This window comes from Odocoileus virginianus, chromosome 9 (genome assembly GCF_023699985.2).
Source record: "Odocoileus virginianus isolate 20LAN1187 ecotype Illinois chromosome 9, Ovbor_1.2, whole genome shotgun sequence".
Classification (NCBI taxonomy): Eukaryota; Metazoa; Chordata; class Mammalia; order Artiodactyla; family Cervidae; genus Odocoileus; species Odocoileus virginianus.
This window is the reverse complement of record NC_069682.1, coordinates 60,023,224-60,051,128: the sequence shown is the minus strand read 5'-3', so window position 1 is coordinate 60,051,128 and position 27,905 is coordinate 60,023,224. Positions and strand designations below refer to the sequence as shown.

The 27,905-nt window shown below is 47.9% G+C and overlaps 1 protein-coding gene across 1 annotated transcript in view; it reads right to left on the bottom strand.

Annotated features, from left to right (window-relative positions):
- MMP24 (matrix metallopeptidase 24) overlaps positions 1–27,905 on the bottom strand; it is a 52,951-nt gene that overhangs the window by 8,428 nt on the left and 16,618 nt on the right. The window contains exons 2-6 of the mRNA XM_070472570.1: positions 21,121–21,269; positions 16,143–16,259; positions 13,679–13,983; positions 3,079–3,240; positions 825–1,039 (exon numbers count right to left, since the gene is read on the bottom strand). Coding sequence (XP_070328671.1) covers positions 825–1,039; positions 3,079–3,240; positions 13,679–13,983; positions 16,143–16,259; positions 21,121–21,269 — 948 coding nt within the window. The remainder of the gene's footprint in view (positions 1–824; positions 1,040–3,078; positions 3,241–13,678; positions 13,984–16,142; positions 16,260–21,120; positions 21,270–27,905) is intronic.

The following is a 27,905-nucleotide window of genomic DNA, read 5'->3' as shown; positions in this document are numbered from 1 at the left end:
GCATCCTAGTCAAAATCCTGCATCCCAGGCCTTCCCTGGCAGAAGTGGATAAGACTTCGCCTTGCACTGTAGAGGGCATAGTTTCGATCCCTGGCTGGGGAACTAGGAGCCCATGTGCCTCGGGGCCAAAAGGCCAAAACATATAACAGAAGCAATATCGTAACAAATCCAACAAAGACTTTTAAATGGTCCATATCAAAATAATCTAAAAAAAAAACCAAAAACCACCCCCCTGCATCTCAAACACTGTCCCAGAGTCAGCTTCCCTGACAGCCCAACGGCAACACAGGAGCAGGCCGCCACCCTGCCAGCCCGTGGCTAGAGAGACCAGAGCAGGACAAGGGATGTGGCCTGGCCAGCTTTCTGTCAGGGGCGCCTCAGAACCATCCTCGCAGCCCTGCCGGGACCCGGACACAGACTCAGCCACGGCTGCACCAGCCCCTACTCCAAGCTGCTGTTGTCACAGCCACATCTCAGGGGATCTGCACACACCCTTCGTTAGAGCAAATGACTCCCCCAGCTCTCAGGGGGAGAAACCGAGATCCAGACAATGGACATGACTTGCTAGAGTCACAGACCAGAGGCCAGTCTCTGGCACTTTTTCCCCAGCGTTGGACCCTGGGAAGGGGCAGGCTCACCCATCTTCCCCACTCCCTCTTGAAAACATAGTCCACTGACCCAGCAGCGCCAGGAAGACACCCCATGTCCTGGCCGCTGGACGTGCTCCTGTCCGTCTGGGCCCCCCTGCAGGCCTAATCCCAGAGCAGCTGCTCTCTCCCACCCACGGTGGGGGAAGGGGTGGGAGGGGAGCACCGAGGTCCTACCTTAAACACAAACATCTCGCCCCGGAAGAGGGCCACCGTGTTGAAGTTGCCGTCACAGATGTTGGGTTTGGCGCCTGGTGTGGCTGGCCGGTCCCCGAGGGGTGGCCGAGGGGGTCTGGGCTGGCGCTCATGCTTCCTCTCGGACGGTGAGTGGATCCTGCGGACCGGCAGCGTGGGGAGGGGCCTGGTGGGCTCCAGGGGCTCAGCTGGGGGTCCTGGAGAGAGGGGCTGCATCTTAGGGTGGGGGCACTGCTGTTGCCACCGCATCGCCCAGGCGGTGTGAGACGAGCCTGTCCCACTTCCGCCTCCTATCCTGTCCCCACTCCCCATTGTTTACTGCCCCAATCTTTCAGAAAATAGATGAAAACGACCATTAAATGGGAACGCTCATCTTCCCACCCCCCAAAGCTGGGATCTCTTTTTTCCTGTTATGAGAGAGTAGGTATCCCTTCTTAGGCTCCGTGTCCCCTACCCTTCCTCCCTGCTCCCCTCTTTCTTCACCCTGCTCCAGTACGGCCTCTGCCCCGTCACCCGTGGAAACTCCTGTCAAGATCACCCATGACCTCCATGTTGCCAAATCCGACAGTCACTTGAGTCAGACTTTGATATCCACATGAATCATCCAGGGGTCTTGATAAAAATGCAGACTGGGACTCAAAAGAGTATCTGGCAGTGGGGGTGGGGTGGGGCTGCCATTCTGCATTTCTTCAAGCTCTCAGGTGAGGCCAGAGTTGCTGGTCTGAGGTCCACACTTTGAGTAGCAAGATCATAGAAATGCTTTCCTTAGAACACTCCTCTGTTTTCCAGAAGCCTGCACTCTCTTGGTTTTCCTTCTGCCTCCGCGGACTGTTCCGGCTTTGCCTCTTTGCTGGTAGTCTTTCCTCATCCACTCTGCTCTCTACTGGTCAGCACAGCCCTGGGCCCTCTTCCCATCTCTCTCTTTGGGTCCCTAGGAGCTTCTCAACTTGGGCTGCAAGGAGTAGGATTACCTGGAAAACTTTGAAAACCCTGATGTTCAGAAGGCACCCCAGACCAATTAAAAGCAAATCTCTGGGGGCAAAGCCTGAGTAACAGTATTTCTTAAAATTCAATTCCCAAGATGATTCCAATGGGAGGCCAAGTTGAGGATCACTGCCCTCCGTGATCTCTTCTAGGTTCTCGGCTGTAAAGACTGTCCCATAGGATGTTCTGTGATGACATAAATGTTCTATATCTGCACTGTCTTGTATAGCAGCCTCTAGCCACGTGTGGCTGTTGAGCACTTGAAATGACTGACTATTAGCGTGGCAGAGGAACTGAAATTTTAATTTTATTTAATTCTAGTTAATATGAATTTAAATAGCCACATGTGGCTAGTGGCTACCATATTGAACACCAAAGATCCCAAATCAATATCCCAGCCCAGATCTCTGAGTGATAGGAGTCAATCCCATTGCTCTGTAATTACAAAAGCCAGAAACCTTGGCATAATCCATCCCCTCACCCCCACATCTACTCTGTCAGCAAATACGGTCCATTTTATTTTCAAAACACCTGCAGTTCCCACCACCTATCCAGTCCTCCACGGCTTCACCTATGGAGATCCTACCCATCCTCCAGGCTTTGGGTGAGGCCACCTCCTCTGTGAGGTCCTCAGGGCCCCAGATGGAGCCCTCCTCTCACGCTCCACATCCTGGGGTCTATGGGGGTTGTGTTATACGGACATGCATCTGCTCTAATAAACGGGTTTTCCCGCTCAACCACCTTGACAAGAACAAGAACTTCCCGCACCAGTGTGAACAGAGCATGGAATGGGGCATGGTAGCAGGCCCCCCAAATCTCATCAAGATATCAGCCTAGTTTCTTTTTTTCTTGTTTAAGCAAAAGGCTCTGGTGATAATACTCATCCTGGTGTACCACCATTACTTGGGTGGATGTGTGAATCTCTTGGCTTGAGGTGGGACCCCTTGAAAGGGAACCGCAGAAGGTAAGGGCAGGTGCGTGGAGGGAAGATAAGCGGAGGAGGGGGAATGGGTGGCCCGCTCGTCACTCTTGTCCCTCCCAGGGACAGCTTGGACCCTCCCCTAGGTTTCCCAAGTGTTCAGGAAGGGAGGTGGGGAGCAGCCTTGCCCTCTCTGGTTAAGCAAAGACACCACAGGTCTCTAAAGGTCAGACAGTGGTCAGAGACCGCAGTGCTCCCCAGCCTCCCCCTCCGCCCAGGCAGTGACAGCCCAGCCTCCAGGGCAGGAAGGGCGGGCCCTCTCCCCCCACACACCGTAGATCTTCTGGATGCCCTGGAGATCATCCTGAGGCAGCTTGAAGTTGTGCGTCTCCATGTACTGGTAGAAGGGCGCCATGATGGCGCTGGGGTCGTTGGAGTGCTCGAGGCCCAGCGCGTGGCCCAGCTCGTGCACAGCCACCAGGAAGAGGTCGTTCCCTGCAGAGGGCGAGACGGGGAGGTGACTGGGGTGCCCACTTAGGTGTCAGCGTCAGTCAATCCATTACTTCAGCAACACCCGGCATAAACTTTGTCTCAGGCCCTGAGCTGGACACTGGGACATACAGAGAAATCAAGACATGTCCCTGCCTTCCAGAACTTTCCATACAGTGGCAGTGGTAGGGGCAGAGAAAAGAAAATAAGTGAAATTAGTGTTCCAGGGGCTTCAATAGCTGTCTCCAGGGGTCAAGCAAGGATTCTGAGGAAGAGGGAGAAGTTATTAACACTTGGAAGGAAGATGTTCAAGGGAGAGCTTCACAGAGGTGAAGCTTCAGGTAAGTCTATAAAGATAAGAAGTTAGTCAGGAGAATGGATTCAGTGGGAAGGAGAGGAAGAGGGGTGGGAGTGGCCTTCCTGGCAGCGGGAATTCCTGTAAACAAGGTCCAGGGACAAGCAGTTTCATCCCACTTGGCTCCGGAACAAAGCAGGAGGGGAGGGCCAGAGGGAGATGAAGTCAGCCGGGCTGGCGGGCAGGGCTTGTGATGCCCGCTCAGGAATTCAGATTGGCTTCTTGGTCTGCAGGGGGTTTGAACAGGAGTGGGGGGTGGTGGCATGATGTAATCACTTCGCAGTTGGAGGAAGGATCAGTGGGTGATGAGACCGGAGGCGGGGAGATCAGAGGGGTCTGTCTGGAAGAAAGAAAGGGCCTGTGCCAGGAGGAGGGAGCAGGACAGGCAGAGGGGAGTCCTGGGGGCAGCAGGCTGGCCGTCATCTTCAGAGACCCGGGGTAGGTGGGGCTTGGGTCACGCAGCTGCTGTCAGTCCTGAGGTCAAGATCAATGCGGGGATTCAGATGCCACTGAAAACAACAAGGTCCGGGAGCTGAAAGCGGGACGTGGGATCCCCAGTGTGAAGCTGAGGCAGCAACACAGCAGAGTGGTCATGAGCTGGGCCCCGGAACAGGACAGGTCTTGTTTATTTCCAGCTCTATCCTCCCCCTCACACCCAGCTTTGTGAACTTGCCCAGGTCTACCTCCCAAACCTGAGTCCTCATCTGTACAATGGGGAGATCATATCTACCCCAGAGAGGATTGGATAGAATAAGACATGTTACAGCAGTTGTCACCATGCAGAAGACAGAAGCTTGGTCCCCGGAACAAGCCCATTGACCAGAAATGAAGCATGAAGCCACTGGGGTTCCAGCAACCAGATCCTCTTAAAGTCAACTCCCCCAAGTGTCTTGATCAAGTCTGGGACTGGGCAGGGCCTGACTTTGCGAGGATGAAGTTGCCCTGGCTTTGGGAAAGAAATCCAAGGGGCAGGAAGTTGAGCAGGCTGGCATTTCAACAGTCCTGACTCATATGTGTCCAGTCACAGATTCCTGCTGGCCTCGACCTCTGGCAGTTGGATGTCCCTTGAGCCCTGCCTCTATTGTCCAGCCCTGCTGCTGCTGCTCCTAAGTCACTTCAGTCGTGTCCGACTCTGTGCGACCCCATAGACGGCAGCCCACCAGGCTCCCCCGTCCCTGGGATTCTCCAGGCAAGAACACTGGAGTGGGTTGCCATTTCCTTCTCCAGCCCTAACAGATGGTAAAGAATCTGCCTGCAATAAGAGACGTGGGTTCGATCCCTGGGTTTGGAAGATTCCCCTGGAGAAGGGAATGACAACCCACTCCAGTATTCTTGCTTGGGAGATCCCATGGACAGAGGAACCTGGTGGGCTACAGTCCATGGGGTCACAAAGGGGTGGACACGGCTGAGCGACTAACCCTTTCACTTTCAAGGCATGTCACAGCCCGTTCCTGCCACCTTGAAGTGCAGGGGAGGCTGCTAGGAGCCCAGGAGGTGCTCAGGAGTCCTTGTACCCACTCCGGCCCCAGTGTCACTGATCAACTTGCCGTATGCCCACCTGGCTGAGGGTCCCCCAAGGGCCAGAGGAAGCCGGGGATTGCATCTGGCCTTCCTGGCTGAGGTCTTGGGAGGAAAGAAGAGCCCTCTGGGGCACACATGCCTGCCTCCCGCGCTGCTGATGCCACCAGTGTCTTCATCGAAGGGGGATGGGTAAGATCAGGGCAAGGTTGGCCAAGAGCCTGGGGCTGGCCTTCTGCTGGGGAAGGGCAAGCTGGCATGAGGAGGCCAGGCCGCCCCCAGTTGCTTCCTCAGGTCCTGGCCCCTCTGGCAGCAGGAAAGGGTGAGCTCATCTTTGAGCTCCATCCCAAACAAAGGCGGCTGCTAGCGCCAGAGGGAGGCAGCTCTGCTTCCTGGGGTCCAGTCCTGGCTCTGCTCCTGGCCTGTTCCACCACCTGGGACAAGCTGTTCGGGCCTCGGTCTCTTGACCGGGCTCTTCCTCGGCGGGTGGAGGTGGGAGGGCATCCTCAGCTAGCAACCAGAGAACAGAGCCTGAGCACCTGGCCAGCCTCTAACCCTTGGTCCTGTGTCTGTTACCTTGTGAGCCTCTGTGCTGGGTCTCGGTGAAGAACAGAAGTAAGTCTTGAAGGAAAGGGGCCTGTAGATTTGCTCCAGGGACCAAAATGGCAGAGGATAGCTGGGGAGCTGGCATACTACTCCACAGAAACCCGAGAGACCTGTTCAGTGTGGGGGACGCTTGGGGAGATGGAAGGAGAGAGGAGAGGGGCAGGAGAACTCCTGGAGCTTGTGAGGGGGAAAGCAGAGGGATGGAGAAGACCCCCCATGCTTAATGATCAGGAGGCAGTTCGGGACTTCACCATCCAAGAGGGCGAGAGGCAGAGAAATGGCATGGTCAGAAGTGGTGTCCTTGGCGGCCAGACTGCCAGGAATCCCGGCTCTGTCCTGTCCTAGCAGTGTGACATTTTAAATCTCTTCCTCTGTAGAACAAGGGGACTAATGGTACCGTCATCATAAAAATGGGGTTAAGATTAAAGCAGCAAGGTATACACAAAGTGCTCACACTGCCTCCAGGCACAGAACTATCATGGGTCACGTTGAGCTGTGACCTCTCTTCAACAGGGAGAGTTCCCTTGAGCTGGGCACTCAGGTCCTTTGGGCCTCCTAGCAAGCACCCAGCAGTCTACTTGGCCATTCCAGTATACCTGATCTCAGCTTCATTTCCTTCTCTTAGCACCTCCATCTTTGGTGAGTCCCATCTCACTGACTCCTGCACCCCCCAAAATGGTATGTGCTAAGTCACTTCAGTCGTGTCCTGCTCTTTGGGACCCTATGGACAATAGTCTGCCAGGCTTCTCTGTCCGTGAGATTTCCAGGCAAGAATACTGGAGTGGGTTGCCTGCCGTGCCTTCCTCCAGGAGATCTTCCCGACCCAAGGATCGAACCCGCATCTCTGATGCCTCTTGTATTGGCAAATGGTTTCTTTACCACTATTGCCACATGGGAAGAACTCCAAAATAGGACAGCATTTCATTTTGCCTCTATTCTTTGACCAGTGCTGTCCCCTCCACCTGGAACAACCATCCTCCTTCAGCGTTCAGCCATATCCTCCAGGAAACCTTCCTTGATTTCCCCAACTGGCAGCAAGTGCTTCCTTCTCTACACTCTCCCAGCAGTTTACCTGTACCATCTTGATGGCCCTGACCTCTTTCCACCCTCCATCACAGCCATCAAATCATCTGCTCCAGGACTGTGAGCTCCTCGAGGGGAAGCTCTGTGCTTGACAAGGTAAGGTGACAGCAGCCAGGACAGAACCATGCTGAATGGTCAGTATTTTTCCAGGTGTGGTCTTTGGATCACCTGCAGCAGAACCAACTGGGGTGATTGTTAAAAATTCAGAGTCCTGGTTGTGAGACAGCTTGTGTTTTCTTTGGACAAGAGTCAGAACTTTGTTCTGGAAAACCAAGCGTAAACTTTCCGGATGCAGCTCATAACCCCAGCAATAGACTGCTAGAAACCGGAATGCAGCCATTGCCCGAGGACAACCTTTGGAATGAGACCAAAGGGACCAAGATTGATTGAGCACCTGTGTTGTTATCTCGTTTAATTTCCACAGAAACTCCATGAGGGCATGAGTGCAGCCTCCTGGGAATTAAAAAAAAAAAAAAACACAACAAAAAACGCTTATTTTGTTTGGCTATGCCAGATCTTAGTTGCTTAGTTGTGGCACGTGGGATCTAGTTTCCCAACCAGGGACCGAACCTGCATTGGGAGCGTGGAATCTTAGCCACTGGACCACCAGGGAAGTTCCCCTCCTGGGCATTTTTTGTTTGTTGGCTCTCTGCTCTATTCTTCTGCCACTGCCTGTGTGAACTTAACCACTCAGAACGATCCTTTCCCTACTGCCCTGCCAGTCTAGTTCCCGGGGTGAGGAGCGGTCTCTACAGTAACTGCGAAGGGCTGGCTCTATGACTTTTCTGGTCTTGTCACCTTCCCCAGGGCTGGGCTCCCTCCCAGTCTCTTCTCTGCTGACTTCACTGCTTGATCCACTGGAAAGAGATGAAGACATGGGGTGCCTGGGAGACTCCCCGAACTTAGCCTAAAGGTGTGGTTGGCCAGATTGCCCTTCACACGGGCTCCGAAGAGGTGGGGAAAAGAATCATCTACACATTCCAGGAGTGGTTCTCCAGGAGCACCTTCTAAATGCACAGGTGGAGGAGACTCTGATTAAGAAGTTTGTGGTTAGGGCTTCAGTTCAGTTCAGTTCAGTCACTCAGTCGTGTCTGACTCTTTGCGACCCCATGGACTGCAGCACGCCAAGCTTCTGTGTCCATCACCAACTCCCGGAGCTTACTCAAACTCATGTCCATCGAGTTGGTGATGCCATCCAACCATCTCATCCCCTGTTGTCCCCTTCTCCTCCTGCCTTCAATCCTTCCCAGCATCAGGGTCTTTTCTAGTGAGTCAGTTCTTCGCATCAGGTGGTCAAAGTATTGGAGTTTCAGCTTCAGCATCAGTCCTTCCAATGAATATTCAGGACTGATTTCCTTTAGGATGGACTGGTTGGATCTCCTTCCTGTCCAATCGACTCTCAAGAATCTTTTCCAACACCACAGTTCAAAAACATCAGTTCTTCAATGCTCAGCTTTCTTTTGAGTCCAACTCTCACATCCATCCATGACTACTGGAAAAACAATAGCTTTGACTAGATGGACCTTTGTTGGCAAAGTAATGTCTCTGCTTTTAAATATGCTGTCTAGGTTGGTCATAACTTTTCTTCCAAGGAGCAAGCTCAGCTGGTAAAGAATCTGCCTGCAATGCGGGAGACCCTGCTTCAATCTCTGGGTTGGGAAGATCCCCTGGAGAAGGGAAAGGCTACCCACTCCAGTATTCTGGCCTGGAGAGTTCCATGGGGTGGCAAAGAGTCAGACACGACTGAGCGGTTAGGGCTTAGGCAATCTTTTTAAAATAAAGTCCCCTGGGTGGATTTTATAGTGGTTGGGTCAGGCTGACACACCTGTACCAACCATTCAACCTTCATGTCACTAGGAGTGGGACAGCCTGCATCACAAGTGCTTCCCAAATCTGATGCAGCAGTGGGGACCAGTGCCACCTGGGGAGCATTCTCTCCAGTAGAGTCTATCCAGCCAGGCCTGTTGATCTAATTATTGTGTGTACCTGCTAAGTCGCTTCCATCGTGTCCGAATCTGTGTGACCCCATGGACTGTAGCCCACCAGGCTCCTCTGTCCATGGGATTCTCTAGGCAAGAATACTGGAGTGGGTTGCCCTGCCCTCCTTCAGGGGATCTTCTCAACCCAGGAATCGAAACCACATCTGTTGCGTTGGCAGGCAGGGGTTTTTTTTTTAATTAAAAACCACTAGTGCCACCTGGGAAGCCTACATCTAATTATTGATATTCAGGATAGACAGGGAAGAGATATGGTAAGAGTGTACCTAAATCAGATATTGCTTATATGTAGAATCTTAAAAAATAGGTACAAATGAATTTATCTGCAAAACAGAAATAGAGTTACAGATGCAGAAAATAAACTTACAGGTACCAAGGGGTAAGAGTGGAAGATTGGGAGAGACATGTACACACTACTATATATAAAATAGATAACTAATAAGGACCATATAGCACAGGGAACTCTACTCAATTCTCTGTAATGGCCTATATGGGAAAAGAATCTAAAAAAGAGTGAATATATGTATAACTAGTTCACATTGCTAGAAACTTGAAACTAACACAACAGTGTAAATCAACTATATTCCAATAAAAAAGAAATAATTATATATTAAAAAAAGTGAACCCTCCCACTTCTGGGCATACACACCGAGGAAACTAGATCTGAAAGAGACACGTGCACCCCAATGTTCATCGCAGCACTGTTTATAATTGCCAGGACATGGAAGCAACCTAGATGCCCATCAGCAGACAAATGGATAAGGAAGCTATGGTATATATACACAATGGAATATTACTCAGCCATTAAAAAGAATTCATTTGAATCAGTTCTAATGAGATGGATGAAACTGGAGCCCATTATACAGAGTGAAGTAAGCCAGAAAGATAAAGACCAATACAGTATACTAATGCATATATATGGAATTTTAAAAGATGGTAACAATAACCCTATATGTAAAACAGAAAAAGAGACACAGATGTACAGAACAGACTTTGGGACTCTGTGGGAGAAGGCGAGGGTGGGATGTTTTGAGAGAACAGCATCAAGACATGTATATTTTCTATGGTGAAACAGATCACCAGCCCAGGTTGGGTGCATGAGACAAGTGCTCAGGGCTGGTGCACTGGGAAGACCCAGAGGGGTGGGATGGGGAGGGAGGCGGGAGGGGGGATCAGGATGGGGAACACATGTAAATCTATGGCTGATTCATGTCAATGTATGGCAAAAACCACTACAATATTGTAAAGTAATTAGCCTCCAACTAATAAAAATAAATGGAAAAAAAAAGTGAACCCGAATCTAGTTGAGTCTAACGCCTATATTCAGGACAAATGACCCAGTTTCTTCAACAAATACAGGGACGAGAAAAGTGAGGTGACTTGTAAATGGAAAGTGCCTTAAGAGATGTGTCAACCATGAATGATGTGTGGATGCTGTTTGGATCCTGATGCAAGTAAACAACTGTAAAAGCCATTTTTAGGTGATTTGGGAAAATGAACAGATTGGGTATTGGATTTTTTTTAATTTTATTTTTGGGTATTTGGATTTTAAGAAATTATTATTAATGTTGTTGGGTTTGATCATAATTTTGTGGTCGTGTTAAAAATAATCTGTTAGAACTCAGGGGGTCCCCTGGTGGCTCAGATGGTAAAGAATCCACCTGCAATGCAGGAGACCCAGGTTCTATCCCTGGGTCAGGAAGACCCCCTGAAGAAGGGAACGGCAACCCACTCCAGTATTCTTGCCTGGGAAATCCCATGGATGGAGGAGCCTGGTGGGCTACAGTCCATGGTGTCACAGAGTTGGACATGATGGAGTGATTAGTACTTTCACTTCTTTTTTTTTTTTTTTAACTTTTAGAACTTAGAGAATGAACTTATGGTTGCCAGCGGGGTAGGGTGGGAGGGAGGGATAGACTGGAAGTTTGGGATTGACATGTACATGGTGTATTTAAAACAGGTAATCAACAAGGACCTACTGTAGAAAGAAATGTCTTTTAGCAAGAAGGAAAAAAAGTCTCTTAGAGGTATCTATTGGGTTGACTAAAAAGTTCAAATGGGTTTTTCCATAACATCTTACAGAAAAGCCCGAATGAAATTTTTGGCCAGCCCAGTACTAGTGTATTTACAGATAAGATGACATTGTATTTAAAATTTTCTTTAAAATATATATTAAAAAAAATCAAGGTAGGGGGAAGGTAGATGAATCAGTACTGATGTAATGTTGATAATTGCTGGATTAGCCTGATGGGTGCCTGGGGTCTCATATTATCATTCTTCCTTCTTTGTGAGCTTGAAATTTTTCCTAATGGAAATTCAGAATAGAGAAGAAAGCCACCAAACAAAAATTCCCAGGAAGCTGCACTCGGTGCCCTCACTGAGTTTATGCAGAAGTTAAAGGAGATAATACACAGGTGCTCAATCAATCTTGCTTCCTTTCATCTCCTTCCAAAGGCTGTCCTTAAGCAATGGCTGTATTCTGGTTTCTAGCAGTCTATTACCCGGGTTATGAACTGCCTCTGGCTAATTCATGCCTGGTTTTCCAGACCAAAGTCCTGACTCCCATCCAAAGAAGACAGGAGCTGTCTTGGAATTTCTATCCGAATTGTTGATCGTTGATCACGATGGGGTGGGACCGATGAGAGGGTGTCAGGATGGGGCCCATCCACTCCTCCCCACACGCACCCCCAGAAGTTCTCTGGATTTGGGGACTGGCCCAAGGTCTCCACCAGCAAGGAGCATTGTAGAAGTGTAAACACAGAGCTGGGAAGGGCAGGGCAGAGGAAGAGTGTCTTTAATCATTCATTTATCTCTCTCAGGGCTCTGACTGTTATCAGCTAGCAGTGCCTGGCACATAACAGGGGCTCAAAAATGTTAGTTCTCCTCTCTTCACATTTTATCAGTGAGCACAGACCGCTAACTGGTTGACACTGATCCAAGAATAAGAACGAGATAAAGAATAGGTGTTTAGAAAGCCGGGAAACACATTGAGGACACATGGGAAGGAATGCCTGGGCAGAGGAAGTGGAGCTGGAAGGGAAGAGGACCAAACAAGAGGGAGGGAACAGGGAGGAATGAGCCGCTTCATAGCGTTGGCCAGGCCATCCCCTGGATCACCCTCAGGCAGGCCAAGAGTCCTGGTCCCTGACCTATGCAATGATATGAAAAGCTTTCAAGGAGGTGGTCTGCAGCAGACACAGCCTCTGAGGAAATGGGTGTTTTAAAGGCTGCTCTCAGCCTGAAGCATCGCCAAGGACAAAGAAATCACTAAGGATTCCCAAATTTAAGAATCGGAATCTCCAGGGAAAGGGCCTGGGAATCCACATTTATAATAAGAACCCCGGTCGATTCTTATGATCAGGCAAGTTAGGGAAACTGCAGATTAAGATGGTGTTTCTTGATGGCCTACCTCAGAAGCCCTTGGGGAATTTATGAGACCAGGTGCAAATTCTCATGTGCAAATTCCTGACCCCAGAACCAGAGAATCAGAATAGCAAGAGGTCAGGGGCCTGCAGCCTGGAATCGGAATTCATAAAAAAAGTTTCTAGGTGATTCTGGTGTGCCCTACAGTGGGAGAGCCACAGAAACAGCATGGTGGCTAAGAGTATGTGCTCTGGAGTCGACATACCTGGTTTGAAGCCTTATTTCCCCATTCACCAACTGTGGGCCCTTAGTAGGGACCTTAGTAGGTTACTTACTGTTTCTCTACACCTCAGTTTACCTATCTGTAAAATGGGGATAATAATAACATATACATATTATATAGTGTGTGGAAAATACTTGATATAGACCTTAGAATATTAACATCCTGATTCTAACCTATTATAATCTAAAATAGGATCAAATCGAATCCTCTGTCCCTCTTAGCTCTAGATTCCTACTGATTTTCTTGGTATTTCTGCTACATCCTTCAGTATAGTCCGCCTTACGACAGGGTGACTTCTGTACACATCTGTCTTCCCCACTCGACTCTGGACTTCCAGAGGGCAGAGACTGTGTCTTTTTTATATTTTTATTATTTACATTTAAAAATTTTTATTTATTTATTTAATTGGCCATGCCATATGGCATGTGGGATCCTAGATCCCCGACCAGGGATCGAACCTGTGCCCCTTGTTAACCACTGGACTGCCAGGGAAGTCTCCTTGGCAGTGTCTTTTTTAAATGTTCAAATACATGAGTCATGTTCTATTAGAGTCAGAAGAGGTCACCTAATCCAGCCTCTCATTTGATAAATGAGGAGACTAAGTGTGAACAATTCACTACAGGTCACATAGCCAGGTGGTTAAGCTTTAGTTGAGCCCCTGCAATGCTGCCTACTAGCTATGCCATATGAGCCTCAAACTCATCTTTAAAATGGGCATAATGATGTACACTTGCCTACTTACTAAGCAAGTGACTTACAAGTAAATACCGATGAGAAACTCTTGCAACCTGAGGAGTCTTGTTATTACTCCTACACAGAAGAAGCTAGAGTAATTACAGGGCCTGTTTTTCACCTGTGAGGTCGACATAAGGGTGACTTAGTCATATCTTCCCACAGCGTGGCCTTTGAAGCCTTCATCAGTCAGGCCAGAGCCTACCACTTTCAGCTTTAATCCCCATTTAACCTTTTCCTCTAGCCTCTGATCCATTACTTTGTCTTCTTAGTCATGGCCTAAACTTCCTCCCGACTCCACTCAATTAGACCATGAACCGAGTGATCTGACTCATCTCCCTGCTCCAATGGATCAGGTGTTGACCACAGTTCCCACTCTCTTAGGTTCTCAGATGTTTGACAAGAAACTCTGGAAACCAGGAAACTCAACTATAGGATCCTCCAAGCTCTTCCTTAGGGCTTCATTTCCTGACAGCCAAGCAATCCCCTTTCCCCTCATGGCCTTACCATCATGGTTGGCATTTCCTAACGTCCACGGCTCGTCTGAGTCAAAGTGAGTGTCTCCACCAATCCCTGGGCCAGGGAAGTAGGCATGAGCCAGGAATCCCCCTTCTCCATCAAATGGGGAGCTGTCGCCATGGAAACCAGAGGCAAAGAAGATCATGATGTCTGCCTCCTTCCGGTCACTTTTGATCTCGTGGTATGGCACCTCTTCAAAGGTCAGCGGGGTCACCTTCTGCCACACATCGAAAGCCTGGCGAATAGCTTTCCGAGTGTCTAGCTCACCCACCTTTGGGGTGTAGTTGTGAATGCTGATGAGAGAGGGGAGAAACCACAGGGAGGAACAGACAGGGAATTAGAGACTAGCAGAGCTAAAAGGAACATGAGAAGCTATGTGGGCCTAGAATTCTGCTGAGGTAGCCTAGGGATTGAGGAAGAGGCGGGGTAGATAAGGCTCTGGGTCCTCATCCTGCCTTTTACTTGGTGTTTTTGTATTTGATCTCTGAAAAAGGTTATGTTGAATTTGTAGAAGAAAATCAAGTTGGTGCATGGCATTTCCTAATTTTTAAGTTTTTCTCTCCATACATAAAATATGTACGTTTATAAAAGTTATAAAAACTCTTACACTGTAGAGGGTTTAGTGGAACATCCCTTTCTTTGAAAGGGGGTGGGGGAAGGAGAGGGAATAGCATCAATGTACATACAGTACCATAGCTGGTGGGAAGCCGCTACACGGCAGAGGCAGCTCAATTCGGCGCTCTGTGTTGACCTAGAGGGGTGTGATGAGGGAGGCTCAAGAGGGAGTGGATATATGTGTGTGTGCATGCTCCGTTGTTTCAGCCGTATCCGACCCTTTGTGACACAGTGGTCTGTAGCCTGCCAGGCTCCTCTGTCCCTGGGATTCTCCAAGCAAGAATACTGGAGTGGCTTGCCATGCCTTCTTCCATGGGATCTTCCTGACCTGGGGACTGAAACCGTTTCTGTCTATGTCTCCTGCATCGCAGGTGATTCTTTACCCAGTGAGCCACCTGGTAAGCCCAGATATGTATACATAGAGCTGATTCACATTGTTGTACATCAGAAACTAAGACAGCATTGTAAAGCAATTATACTGAAATTAAAATTTTTTTAAGTCTTTGGCACCAACTACTACTATTTGTCTACCTAGAAGCTAGTATAGAGTAGCATCTGATTGAATCATTTATAGGTTCAGCTATGTAAGGTTACTGTATCCACACTGCATGGGTCTCCATGATGGAGCATCACCACTTCTGGCTGCTCTGTCCCATGAACACCTGGGGCAAGGACTATTCACTCATTCTACAGATAAGGAAACCGAAGCCCAGAAAGGCTGCAGGATAGAAGTTAAGGTCAGAGATCAGTTAGGAGCCAGTTCTTTCTCTTCATCTACTCTACCTCTTCTGGAGACTCTAAGAGTCCATCCAGGTTTCTAACCCAGATTCTTCTTAAGTTTCCTCCTTCTTGTCAGATTTCTGAGAAGAGTCTATTCTGGCCTGTACAGCTTGTGAGCAGGAGAGCCCTTAGTAAGTTAGTGTTAGTCACTCAGTCATGTCTGACTCTGCGACGCTATGGACTGTAGCCCACCAGGCTCCTCTGTCCATGGAATTCTCCAGGAAAGGATACTGGAGTGGGTAGCCATTCCCTTCTCCAGGGGATCCTCCTAACCCAGGGATCGAACCTGGGTCTCCTGCAGGGCAGGCAGATTCTTTACTATCTGAGCCACTAGAGAAGCCCCAGGAGCGTGCTTAGCTCAACTCTGAAGATCTCTGTCTTAGATTCTACTCCTGAACCTAGGGGATCCACCTGAGATGGAATCAGAGACTTGAGAGGTGCCAACCAGGGCCCAGCCGAGCCTGTACTATGCCTGCCCCTGGCCCCACCCCATCTGAATCCAGATGTCTGTGTCTCCTGTGATGGGTCCCAGCATCCCTGCCTGTGGTCACTGGTCTGAATTGGGGCCTGTTCCTGCTTTGCCCGTGGTTTCCCCAGACGGTCAAGGGGTAACACTGTTGCAGTGCGGCTCCCAGATCTTAAGAAACAACTGGAACTCTGTGCTGGGAACCTCGGCTGAAGTCCATCAATCAGGCTAAGTGGGGAAGCGATCCAGATAAGAGGGAGTGGGGTTTGGCAAGCGGTGGTAGGGAGGATGAGTTCAGCCATGGTTCTTTAGCTCAGGTGAAAGTTATCAGACAAGTCATACCCCACTTTCCGTAACTAAAAATGCGAGGAATCTAAACAGAACATAATTCATGAGCCCCTAAAGGACCAAACAAACCTGAAGTTAGAGACCCAGCAATCACTGGCTGTTACAAGAAGGACAAAGTCACAGGCTCTTAGAGCCAGGCCCTGATCACAGACCCACCTACAGTGTGAACTTCAGAAACTCAGGCCGGGAAAAGACAGGGAGGGTGGAGCCAAAGCCAGGAAGGAGGAGGGGGCGTTGAGGCACCTGTAGGTGATGTGTTTCTGCCTCCATTTCTGTCCCGTCAGGGCATAGCGCTTGTGTCTCCGCCTTCGGCTCAAGTGCGGGTGATCTGGGACACCACACCGGGGTTTCTTCATCCACCTGGGCAGAGAGAGGACACACCCACATAGACACTGTGGTCACTGGACACTCTAGGAAGGCACTGCAGCATCCCTGGTCCCAAGCTGGATGGCATCGTGCACATTCAACCTAAACTCTGGGCCCCTGGCTCTGATGGGGTCCCCAACAGGAACACCATCGATTGGTCATCTGTTCATTCATTCCCAACTGAATATGAAGAAGCACTGCTGCGTGATGGACTCGGAGTCAGAAGACATGGGCTTGCTAGTTCCAACTCTGCCACTAATCGCATGAGTCCAGGCCAGTGGCTGAACCAATGTGAGCCTCAGCCTCCTCATTGGCGATGCAAGAATTACAATTCTCCCTGGTCTTAGCTTGTGTGGAGCCTTCAAGGAGGGACTGCCTGTGGACACGCTCTGTATGTGAAATCAGATCACGTCACTCTTTGCTTTAAAACTCCCAATCACCTGGAATAAAATCCAAATTCCTCACCTTGGGACTTCCCAGGTGGTCCAGTGGCTAAGACTCCACGCTCCCAGGTTTGGTCCCTGGTCTGGGAACTAGATCCCACATACTACAAGAGTTCACATGTAGCAAGTAAAGATCCTGCATGCCACAATGGAGATTAAAGATCCGCAACTAAGACTCAGAACAGTCAAGTAATTACATATTTAAAAACAATCAAAATAAACTCCTCGCCTTGGCCCAAGGCCCTCACATGATCCGTGACCACCCCTCTACCAGGCACCTGTATCCCCTTCCTCGCATCCACTCTGCTCCAGCTCCAGTGGCCTCCCCGCTGTGCCTTGAACATCCTAAGGTCATTCCAGTTCCGGGTGTTTGCATTTGCTGTGTCCTCTGCTTGCCATGCTCTTCATCACACGGTTTGTTCCCTTACTTTATGAAGGTCACTGCTCAAACGTCACCCCGTCCAAGAGGGTTTCCCTGCCACCTTATTTAAATAATAGCTTCCCCCCACTATCCCACCTCTAAATGTTTATCCTGCTTAATTTTTCTTCATGGCCTTTATCACTGCCTGAAATGACATATTAGCTTGTTGTTTTTCCTTTGTCTTTCTTACCTGATTCTAAGGTCCGTGAGGGCAGGAACCTTGCCTGTATTCCCACTGTCATCACAGTGCCTGACTTAGGAGGTAGTCAAGGGTGATGGTTAAATGAATGAATGAGAACTAGCCCATGGCAGAAAGGCACAGCTTGGAAAACAGTAAATTTTATATTACTCCAGATGTTCAAAAAGTGGCTGAACAACTATAGGGCTTAGAGTGTAGTTATCCACAGCACTTAACTACATTGTACTGTGATTTGAAATCTATTAGTTTATTGCCTTGAATAAATAGTAAATTTTCTGAGGACAGGAATGAGTCGTATTCATCATCCTGGCCTTAGAAGCTAGCCTTGTGCTAGGAGCTAAGTAAATCTTGATGACTGTTTGTTATCAGTAAAGTTGCATTAGGGAACAGTGAGCCTGGGACTTCTTTGGAGATGTGAACTAGGGGCCCGGGGAAGGAGATTTAAAAGATCATGGCTGATTGGAAGGGTCACCCTTGCATCTCATGTTCCTTTGCCGCCCTACTGACCAGCTCACTGAACTAGAGGTTGAGATCGCTGCGGGGGGAAAACAGTCTGACCTCATTTCCAGTGGTTGAAAGCGGTTGCCTTTAGCAATTGAGAGGAAAGGAGACAGAGACTATTTTAACCAAATATTAAAAGCCCCTTGAGGGACTTAACCAGGTCCCACTCATTTTGTATCTACCTCACCTAGAACGTCCACACTCAGAAATCAATAATAAAAGACTAAATAGTGACAGTAACAGGCATTGATATAAATGTGTATAATTTTCAGTGTTCATTCTCTTTTTAAAAAAATTTAATTTGAGGGACTCCCTGGTGGTCCAGTGGCTAAGACTCTGGGCTCCCAATGCAGGTGGCCTGGTTTTGTTCCCTGCTCAGGGAACTAGATCCAATATGCTGCAACTAAGAATCTCCCCATACCTCAACTAAAGATCCTTTGCGCTGCAACAAAGACCCTCACAACCAAATAAATAAATATTAAAATAAAATGAAAAAACAAATTCGATTCTCAAAGCAACTCTGTGAAGTGATCAGAAATGACTGACCCCGATTTTAGACAAGGGAAAAGATACACACAGATAAAACCAGTAACTTGCAAAATACAACAAAGGGTGAGGCAGGACTGGGATTCTGTTGAATGAATAAATGAAATATAAACTAATGTACCTGAACAAATAAAAGTTGGGGTTTTTCTTTTCTTTTTCCCTCTGCTTAGCACTTGGTTGGGTTAGAGGAGCTGTGTTTGTTGAATGAATGAAGGAGTGAATAAGGTGTGACATTTCCCAAGGCAGACACTCAAAAATAATCCCTTGAGGGGCTGATCTAGCTTCCTTTCACTGACAGTCCCTGGGAAGAGACCCAGGAGGCACCTTTGCTACAGCCAAGGTGGAGCTAGACCTGGAAGGGCCCCGGGGTGGGGCAGGGAGACCAGCTCAGAGAGAGGCAGCGACACCCGACACCCGAGGTCACAGAGCTAGAGCCAAAACGAAGGTCTCCAAGTTCTCCCTGCAAACATACTCCCCACTCAGGTCTGGGATTAAGTGTGGGCACCTTCTCCCTCCCCGTGCCTCCAGAACAGCAGCCCCCAACCCCACTCTCCTTCCTACAAAGAGGGGGCGCAGAGCGGCAAGTGGGAAATGCCAGCCCGCTCCCTCCGCCTCCTCCTCTTGCAGCCACCTGCCACTCCCTGAGCCCGGTCCAGCGGGCCTGGGGCTTCTGGAACAGAGTGAAACCCAGGGCCAGGTGGCACCTCAGCAGAGGCACCAGCGCCGCAGCCGCAGGAGGCGCTGCCATGAGGCCTGCGCAAAGCCCTCAAAATAACCTCGGCTTGGAAAGGTGGCCGGGCTGCCCAGGCCGCAGGCCCACGGCGTCCACTACTCAGAGCAGCCCAGGAGCCGTCAGGTGTATTGTCTCAGGGGTTCACAACCTCACAATCAGAGGATCTGAGGCACAGGAAACGTTCGAATGGGACTATGGGATCATAAAACCCCAGACGCACCACATTTTATTTGAAAGCTTGAGGCTTAGAATAATGGAATCTAGAATCTGAGAGTCAAAATCCAACACTTCCCCTCCATCCCCTACCCTCCCTCCCCCAACCCCTTCAGTAACTGAGCAAGCTGAGGCCTAGAGAGATGATTACCTTAAGGAGTGACTCACCCCAAGGGTGGATTGATCCTGGATCCACCACTGGCTGGATTTCCTGTTCTCAGCCAGCCTCCTACTTGCCTGCATCCTCCCCAAGCCCTGCTCTCTCCTTCCACCTGAGTTCGGGTACCGCCCCCCCCCCACCGCCCTCCCCACCTCACCCACCGCCAGGAAACTCTTTCCAAGCTCTTGGCTGTGCCTTCCTGGCAGTAATGGCTTTTCTTTTCCTTTTTATGTCTTTTTTTAAAAAATCTTTTTATTTTGTATTGGGGTACAGCCGATTAGCAATGTTGTGATAGTTTCAGTGAACAGCAAAGGGACTCAGCCATACATGTACACGTATCCATTCTCCCCTCCAGACTCCTCTCCCATCCAGGCTGCCACATTTACACTGAGCAGATTTCCCTCTGCTATATAGTAGGTCCTCGTTAGTTATCCATTTTAAACACAGCAGTGTAAACATGTCAGTAATGGCTTTTCTTAAATAGCTTTAATAACTTTCATGGCTATTTTGTAGAGTCAAAAAAACTCAACTCTTCTCCATCTTAAATAAAAATTCATCCCTCTCTAGCCACCATCTATTCCTCCTTTCTTTCACTGTTCAGCACTTTTTTTGAGGGGGTGGGCAGGCTTATGGGATCTCAGTTTCTCGACCAGGGATTGAACCCAGGCCACGGCAGTGAAAGCCTGGAGTCCTAACCACTGGACCATCAGGAAACTCCCACTGCTCAGCTTCTTGAAAGTTGCCCCTATGTTTGCCATCGCCGCTCCTCGCCTCCCCTTCTCCCTATCGCAATCTGACTTTGCTGCCATCATTCCATGGAGGTTTCAACGCCCTCTTTGTTACCAAACTCAGCAGACACCTTTCAGCCTCCTGTTTGACCTCCACGGAAGGCTGACCCTGCTGACCATCCCCTCTGCCCCCCACAACGGCCATAGCCTCCCTGCCGGGCTTCCTCCACTTCTCAGGTGGCGCCTTCTCCTGGGGGTTCCACCCTCATCACTCTTCTCTTCCTCCTCTTTATCTTCTCCCTGAGTATAAAACCATCCGTGTGGTTTGGCCTACTTGTCATTACCTCCTAAGTATCTCCCTGAGATTCAGTGTTTCCTTCTGAGTTCTAGACCAGCAGAGCTAGCTGATGGTGTTTTTCACTAAATGGGGAGCCTCTGGAGCGCAGGGATCGAAGGACCAAGCCCACTTCCCAGCACATGCAGACATTCAGCAAATGTTTAATAAATGGGGAAAGTGGAACAAGACTCGCCATCATTATTCTAGAATTTCCTGTATTTAGTGAGATGCATACATCTCAGGGATGCCAGAAGGGTGACTCACAGACCCACAACTTATTAGAATCAGAAGAGATTTAAGGCCACCTATAACCAAACCCCTTATTGTGTTGATAAGGAAACTGGGGCCCAGAAGAGTCAAGAGTCTTGTCCAAGGTCACACAGCAAGTTTACGGCAGAACACATCCCCAGCTCACGTAAGAGAAGGCCCCTTGGAGTATTCCCTCCCGGCTGACACTCAGGACTGGAAGATAGGAAGGTAGGATGGGCGGGGTATACAGATGAGGCCATGACAAATGTGAACCCAAACATAACTCTGGAAAGTTCAAAGGCACAATGTCCTGTGCAAATCTTACTCGATTGTTGTCTGATCCAACACACCGGTGACAGGGATCCCGTAAAACTGCTGCGTCGTGGCGACTGCTGACTGTAAGGCCTTCCCTGAGTGCAACGCAGATGACCGTGAGTCAGAGGGCAGCAGATAGCCATAGGATTTTAACCAGTTCTGAAAAACACACAAAAAGAAAAGAACTCATCAGGTGGGGAAGGCTTATTTGCCCTTGAAACTAGGGACCGTTTTACCCAAGGGACTAAAAGGACACATGTTCTGATTCCTGTTTCCTCCACTCCCTCCTGCAGATGCTGTCAAATGAACCTCCAGAAAACACGGCTCTTGTTGGCTTACTCTTCTGCTATCAAGCTTCCGTTGAATTTCTGTTGGCTATGGAATAAAGATTAAAATGCATCCTAGCCTTTCCAGCACCCCATCTCTTTACCACGTACTCAGTAGTTTCCACTGACGTATGCCTAGACAGGCAAGAGGACCAGAACAGTCCATTCTCTGAAGCAGAGGGACTTGAGGAAACACTGTGCCCCCCAGACACCCACTGTATCTAGAGACAGAGTCTGCCGTAGGAGCCTTTTGTAGAATTATCTGTAGATAATAGATTATCTGTAGATAATGAGATATATACAGTCTTCATTGCTAATCCCTCCAAAGAAGCAAGCTATTACTAATAAATAGAAACAAAATAAAACAGTGTACTATTTAATTTAAATATAACTACATAAATATGAACATAGAAAAAAGTCTAGAAATGCACACATAAAAAATAATAATATAGCTATGTAAGAGAATTCTTTGCTTTTAGGAAATATACACGGAAGTGTTTCAGCTTACATAAGGATGCAATGCATGAAGTCTGCAACATTTTCTTCAACAGATTCAGGGAAAAAATTAGAGAAAGAGAGAGAGGAGAGAGAGAAAAAAAATGTGGTAGAATGTTAAGAGATAGGGAATCTGGGTGAAAGGTGTTTAGGAATTCTTTGTCCCACTCTTGAAAACTTTTTTGAAAGTCTGAAATAATGTCAAAAAAATTTTTTAATAAAAAAGGAATGAATGTGATTAGCCTTTGTTATACTTCTTTTTTCTGTGCTTATCTAAGTGTTATGCATGGAGTCATTAAAAAAAAAGGAGATAAACTTTAAAAGGGCAAGAGAATCTGAAAGTAGCTTGGATGAAGAAGTTCAGACAATGAATCTGAAGGTCAGAAAAGTAAAGATGAGTATTTTCATTGACCAGCTAGAAATCAGAGGACCAGGAAATGTCTGTGGCATTAATTGGAGAATGAAGAAAACATCCATGCATCTATGGAACCCACAAGCACGTCCTGTAGAGTGTGCATGTACATGCTGGTCTCTAAGTCACATGTAAACTGCCAACCATCCTCAGAAGATTATCTTGAACATCAAGTGAGCAAATGAAGAAAAAAGACCTTAGGAAGCTGTATTAATGCTCTTCCCATCTACAGTTTTGTTTCTTTTTAAAAAATATTATTTATTTATTTGGCTGTACCAGTTCTTAGTTGTAGCACGCAGGATCTTCCATCTTCATTATGGTATATGGAATCTTTTTTTTTTTTTTTTTAGTTGCAGCATGTGAACTCTAAGTTGCAACATGTGGGATCTATTCTTCCATCAGTAATTGAACCTGGGCCCCCTGCATTCCCCCCTGCATTGGGAGCACTGAGTCTTAGCCACTGGACCACCAGGGAAGTCCTCATAATTTTGTTTCTTTGTTTCTATATGAACATCTTATTGTGGCTGTGTCTGTTATGACAAGGCAAATCAAACCATTTTGGGAAGGAGGCAGACCAGAAACTATAAATAAGTTATTATTTATTTCACCAAGGAGGCTGTCACATCTTCACTGCCTTGTGATGAAATCCATCTGACTGATTAAGAACAAAATAGTCAGAATAATAAAGTCTTAAAACATCCCCAAGAGAGTGACAACCTTACTCTTTCATTAGAAATCTACAACCTGTTTTTCATTCTAAATTTTGGCACAGGTTTTCAATACTTCTTGTGCTTCCCCCAACACTGAATCTCTGTCATGCTTTTGTATGTTTTCCCTTGTATGCCTGGCATACTTCTTAGTTTGGCAAAAATCTTTCATTATTTTAAGGTTAAGCCTATAAATTGCTCCCTCTGAAAGACTTACCTCCCTCCCTAGCCTGGTACTTTCCTCCTCTTCTGTGTTCCCTAAATCCCCTGTTATAGACAGTATAGTTCTTGTAATATTGGGCTCCAATCATTACTGTATTCATCAGACTCTGAACTCCTCCAGGGAAGGGTCCATGTTTTACTCATCTCTCTATATCCGGTGCCCAGGGAGCCCCTGACACAGTAGCTGATCATTGTGTCCATTCAATGAACATTATTGGGCACAGACTACCTAGTAGGCACTGTGCGTGGTTCTGGGAATGCAAAGATGAATAAGGAGCTCACAGACCAACAAATAAACCCATCATGAAAATATAGCACTAAAAATCAGATATGTAGACAGTTCCATGGAAGAACAAAGTAGGGGACATGTTATCCACATGGAGGGGTGGAGATGGGGAGCAAGGGGAACTCAGGGGAGGCTTCCAGGTGGTGGTGGTATCTCAATCTTTTTAAAATTAATTATTTTTTGGCTGTGCTGGGACTTTGTTGCTGTGCATGGGCTTTCTCTGGTTGCAGTGAGTGAGGGCTACTCTCCAGTTGTGGTGTGAGGGCTTCTCGTTGCAGAGCATGGGCTCTAGAGCACGTGGGCTTCAGTAGTTGTGACACATGAACTTAGTCACTCCAAGACCTGTGGAATCTTCCTGGACCAGGGATTGAACCTATGTCCCCTACATTGACAGGTGAATTCTTAACCACTGGACCACCAGGGCAGTCCTGAGCTAGGTCTTGAAGGATGCAGTATGTGCAATGACCTGGAGGTGCTGGAGAGCATGGCACATTCTGAGCAGTATTTAAAATGGTAGGAACTTGGGGAGGAGGAGTATGGTGATGAGTGGAGAGGACTGGAATGGAGGAAGTGGAGAGAGATGATACACTATTAATTATCTGTTCACACAGTGGACAAATCACAGAGAATCACTTGTGACTTGACTGTGGTCTTGGATTAGCCCAAAAGCTCAAAACATCTGGAAATGGACATGACAGGGCAACTGACAAGTTACCTGTCCATTCATCAAGCTCCAACTTCTATTCCCAGGTCAGTTATGTCATCAAAGTATTAAATCCCTGTACCGTATTACTCACCCCTTCTGGCCAGAATGCCACATTATGTACTTTACAGAAACTTCCTTGAAGAATTGTTGGATTGAATAAACAGGGCGCTACCATGGGAAAGTTTTGAGGTTGAATCCCAGTTCATCACTTGCCAGCTATGTGACTTTGGGCAAATTGAGTATCAGTTTCCTTATTTGTGGGCTCCCCTGATGACTCAGATGGTAAAGAATCTGCCTGCAATGCAGAAGACCTGAGTTCGATCCCTGAGTCAGAAAGATCCCCTGGAGAAGGGCATGGCTACCCACTGCAGTCTTCTTTCCTGGAAAATTCCTGGAGGAGCCTGGCGGGCTACAGTCCATGGGGTCGCAAAGAGTTGGACATGACTGAGCAACACACACTTTTCCTTATCTGTAAAATGTAAACAATGACCCTTCTCTACAAGACTGGTGTTAAGACGAAATGATCGAATGTACCTGACATAATCACTCAAAAGGGACTCGTTTATTCTCCCCTTGGATGGTGTCTCTGTTACCTTTTGTAAAATCAAGGTGGAAAACACAGTCTTTGACTCCTTCTCAGCATTCTGAAATCTGGTCATCCTGCCCTCCCCCGGACCGAGAGCCACCTTGCGGGTGCCATGGAGGGCAGTGTGACAGTCACAATTAAGTCCACTTGCTCCACGAGCTGTGGGGCTGACCACCTCTCTCACAGCATTTGGGACACCGCGTGCAGAGAGATGACAGCTGACTGGAACGGCTTCCTGTCACTCAGCTTTACTAAGACCAAACACAATCACTCTCCATCAAGCTTTACCTTGAGGAAAAGGGTGTCTCTACAGGATATTCTGTATGCTTTCTGGTTTCAGAGTATGCATATTGGGTAACCCAGTGGTTTTCCTTTTTGGTGTTTCTGCTGGGAATCTTTTGGTCAAATTTTGCAAGTTGCTATTATGTTTTTCATTTTTCTGACCACTAAGTTGTGTTTCATCCTTAAAAATCTTACTTAAAAAGACTGTTTCACTCTGTAAACTGCCTCAAACCCTTCCCAAAAGAGGTGTGGTACCAGTCTAAAATCCATTTCCTCCTTAATTGTGGACTCCATTAGTTAATTCTCTTAAAATCCAATTAGGATGAATTACAGTATCTGGGAAATAGCTAGAGAACTATTAAAAACAACACTAAGGGGAAGGTTTATTTTAAAAATATTTATTTATTTTTGGCTATGTTGGGTCTTAGTTGCGACACGCAAGATCTCCCTTAGAGATGTGGGCTCTGTGGTTTGTCACACGTGGACTTAGTTGCCTCACAACATGTGGGATCTTATTTCTCTGACCGGGATTCAACCTGTGTCCCATGCATTGGAGGGAGGATTCTTAACCACTCTGGATCACCATGGAAGTCCTGGCTGGGGAACTTTGGACAGACGCTTCCAACAAACTGGTCAACAGAGTATTTTTTTGAGTACCCGCCTTCAAGCTAGTATGGAATTTGACAATTTTCTCCCCTCCTATCCTCATTACTATGATATTGTAGGAGACAGGGAACAGAGAATTTTTGGCATAAACTCTTTTCTAAAATTTGGGGGGATTGAAAGGAGCTCCTAGTTGGTAAAGGGCAACCATGTTTACCCAGCTCCTTTTTTGGATACTCAAGCAAAATGTTAGTCTGTCAGTTGTGTCTGACTCTTTACAACCTCATGGACTGTAGCCCACCAGGCTCCTCTATCCATGGGATTCTCCAGGCAAGAATACTGGAATGGGTAGCCATTCCCTTCTCTAGGGGATCTTCTGGAGATCCCAGGTTCAATCCCTGGGTCTCCCGCATTGTAGGCAGATTATTTACCATCTGAACCACTAGGGAACTCAAGCAAGGAGCATCTCAAAGCCAACCAAGATCCATTGTGAAGGTCACAGAGTCTAGCTCAGCAGTGTCAGGAGTTAGGATCTAAGTACTCAGACCTTGGCCAATGTCTAGGTCATGGACAAACACTGGAATGGATATGCTTTCTCTGGATTCTGCTTCCCTCCTAGGTTCGCTGGGGACAATCCTCAGGGCTCAGGGGCAGACGCCTAAGAGCAGAAATGGGAACAGAAGGGGCTGGCCAAATGACAGCTCTAAGTCAGGGTCATTGAGATTGGACCTGGTGTGTGTGTGTGTGTGTGTGTGCGCGTGTGTACAAGGTGGAAGGCTAAATCCTATGCATTAGGGACCAGACAATTCCAACGTCCACTGTTTAACCCTGTCTCTACTATTCACCTGCTCTGTGACCCAGACAATCCTCTGACTTCTCTGAGCAGAAGTTCCTGATGTTGAAGCAAGTCTTCTACACTGCAGTCATCCCTAATCCAGAACACTCTCTGCCCATTGACCCTTCCAGGCTATTCCTGCTGCCACAGAGCCCATTCTCTTTAGGCATGCTAGTAAACTCATCCTTCAAAGTCCAGCTGATATGTCACCTTCTTTGGAAAATCTTCCTAGACTCTCCCTGGCAGAGCTCTTGGGCAACCCCATTCCCTCCTGTAGTGCTTACTTCTCTGCTGCTCTAAACACAACTACCACAGTGTATCACACCAACCACACCTGTTGGTTGATATGTTTTCCTCACTAGACTGGTTCCCAAGGAGCAGAGGTTGCCATATTTATTTTCATATATGCTACAGTACTTAGCACAGTGCCTGACATAATAAATAATCAGAGTGAGTGAATGAATGAACGAATTAACAGTTGGTCTAGGATGTGCTGTCTGTGTGCCCACGAAGGGATTTCATCTAGGGAGGTTTAATGAGTAATACACACGAAAGCACTAAGAACAATCCATGATATCGATTCGGCGCTGAAAAAACTATTTGCTGAAATTGCATCTTTTGTGGTTTGACTTTGCTTGATGAGGCAACAGGCTCCATAGTCCCAATTAAAAAAAGATAAAATTCGCTAAAAGAAAAAGCCCCATTCAGTTTTAAACAGAATGACCTAACTTTCATCTTTTTACGCCTGGATCCATTAATCCATCACCAGCCACGTCAGAATTCTAAACTTTACAGCTCAGTTAACTAACTCTAAGACGACGTCTGTCACCCTTTAAGTGCTGAAAGAGGTGTCAACCCACAGGAAAGTGAGAAAGATCTCAGAGTGCGAGCGGGGACCAAAATAGCTGGGCTGAGCGGGAGATGCAGTGATCACAGGCAACACAACGTGATTGGTCCGCTGGCCAGAAGGCGGGATTGTGGTTCGGGCGAAGCCTAAGCTGAGAAGGGAAGCTGAGACGTTGAGCGGTAGTGGCAGGCAAAGGAGAGAGTGGAGAATAACAAGGAGGTAAAAAGGTGGCCTGGAATGGGAAGGGAGTGGCAGACAGCAGAGGCGGTGGTGAGGTTAGAAGTGCCAAAGGAGGCGGCAAGAAGCAGTTCAACTGGTGCGCTGCCGTTTGCTCTTGGCAAACAGAGATGGCTCTGGGGGAGGAGAGAGATGGATGGGCCAAGACAGGTTGTCTCCTAGGGGTGTTCAGGAGCCTCACTCCTGGCTGGGCAAACCAGATTGTACAGGCCTGGAGCAGGGGAATGATTAACATCCGGTGTTTGGCCAGG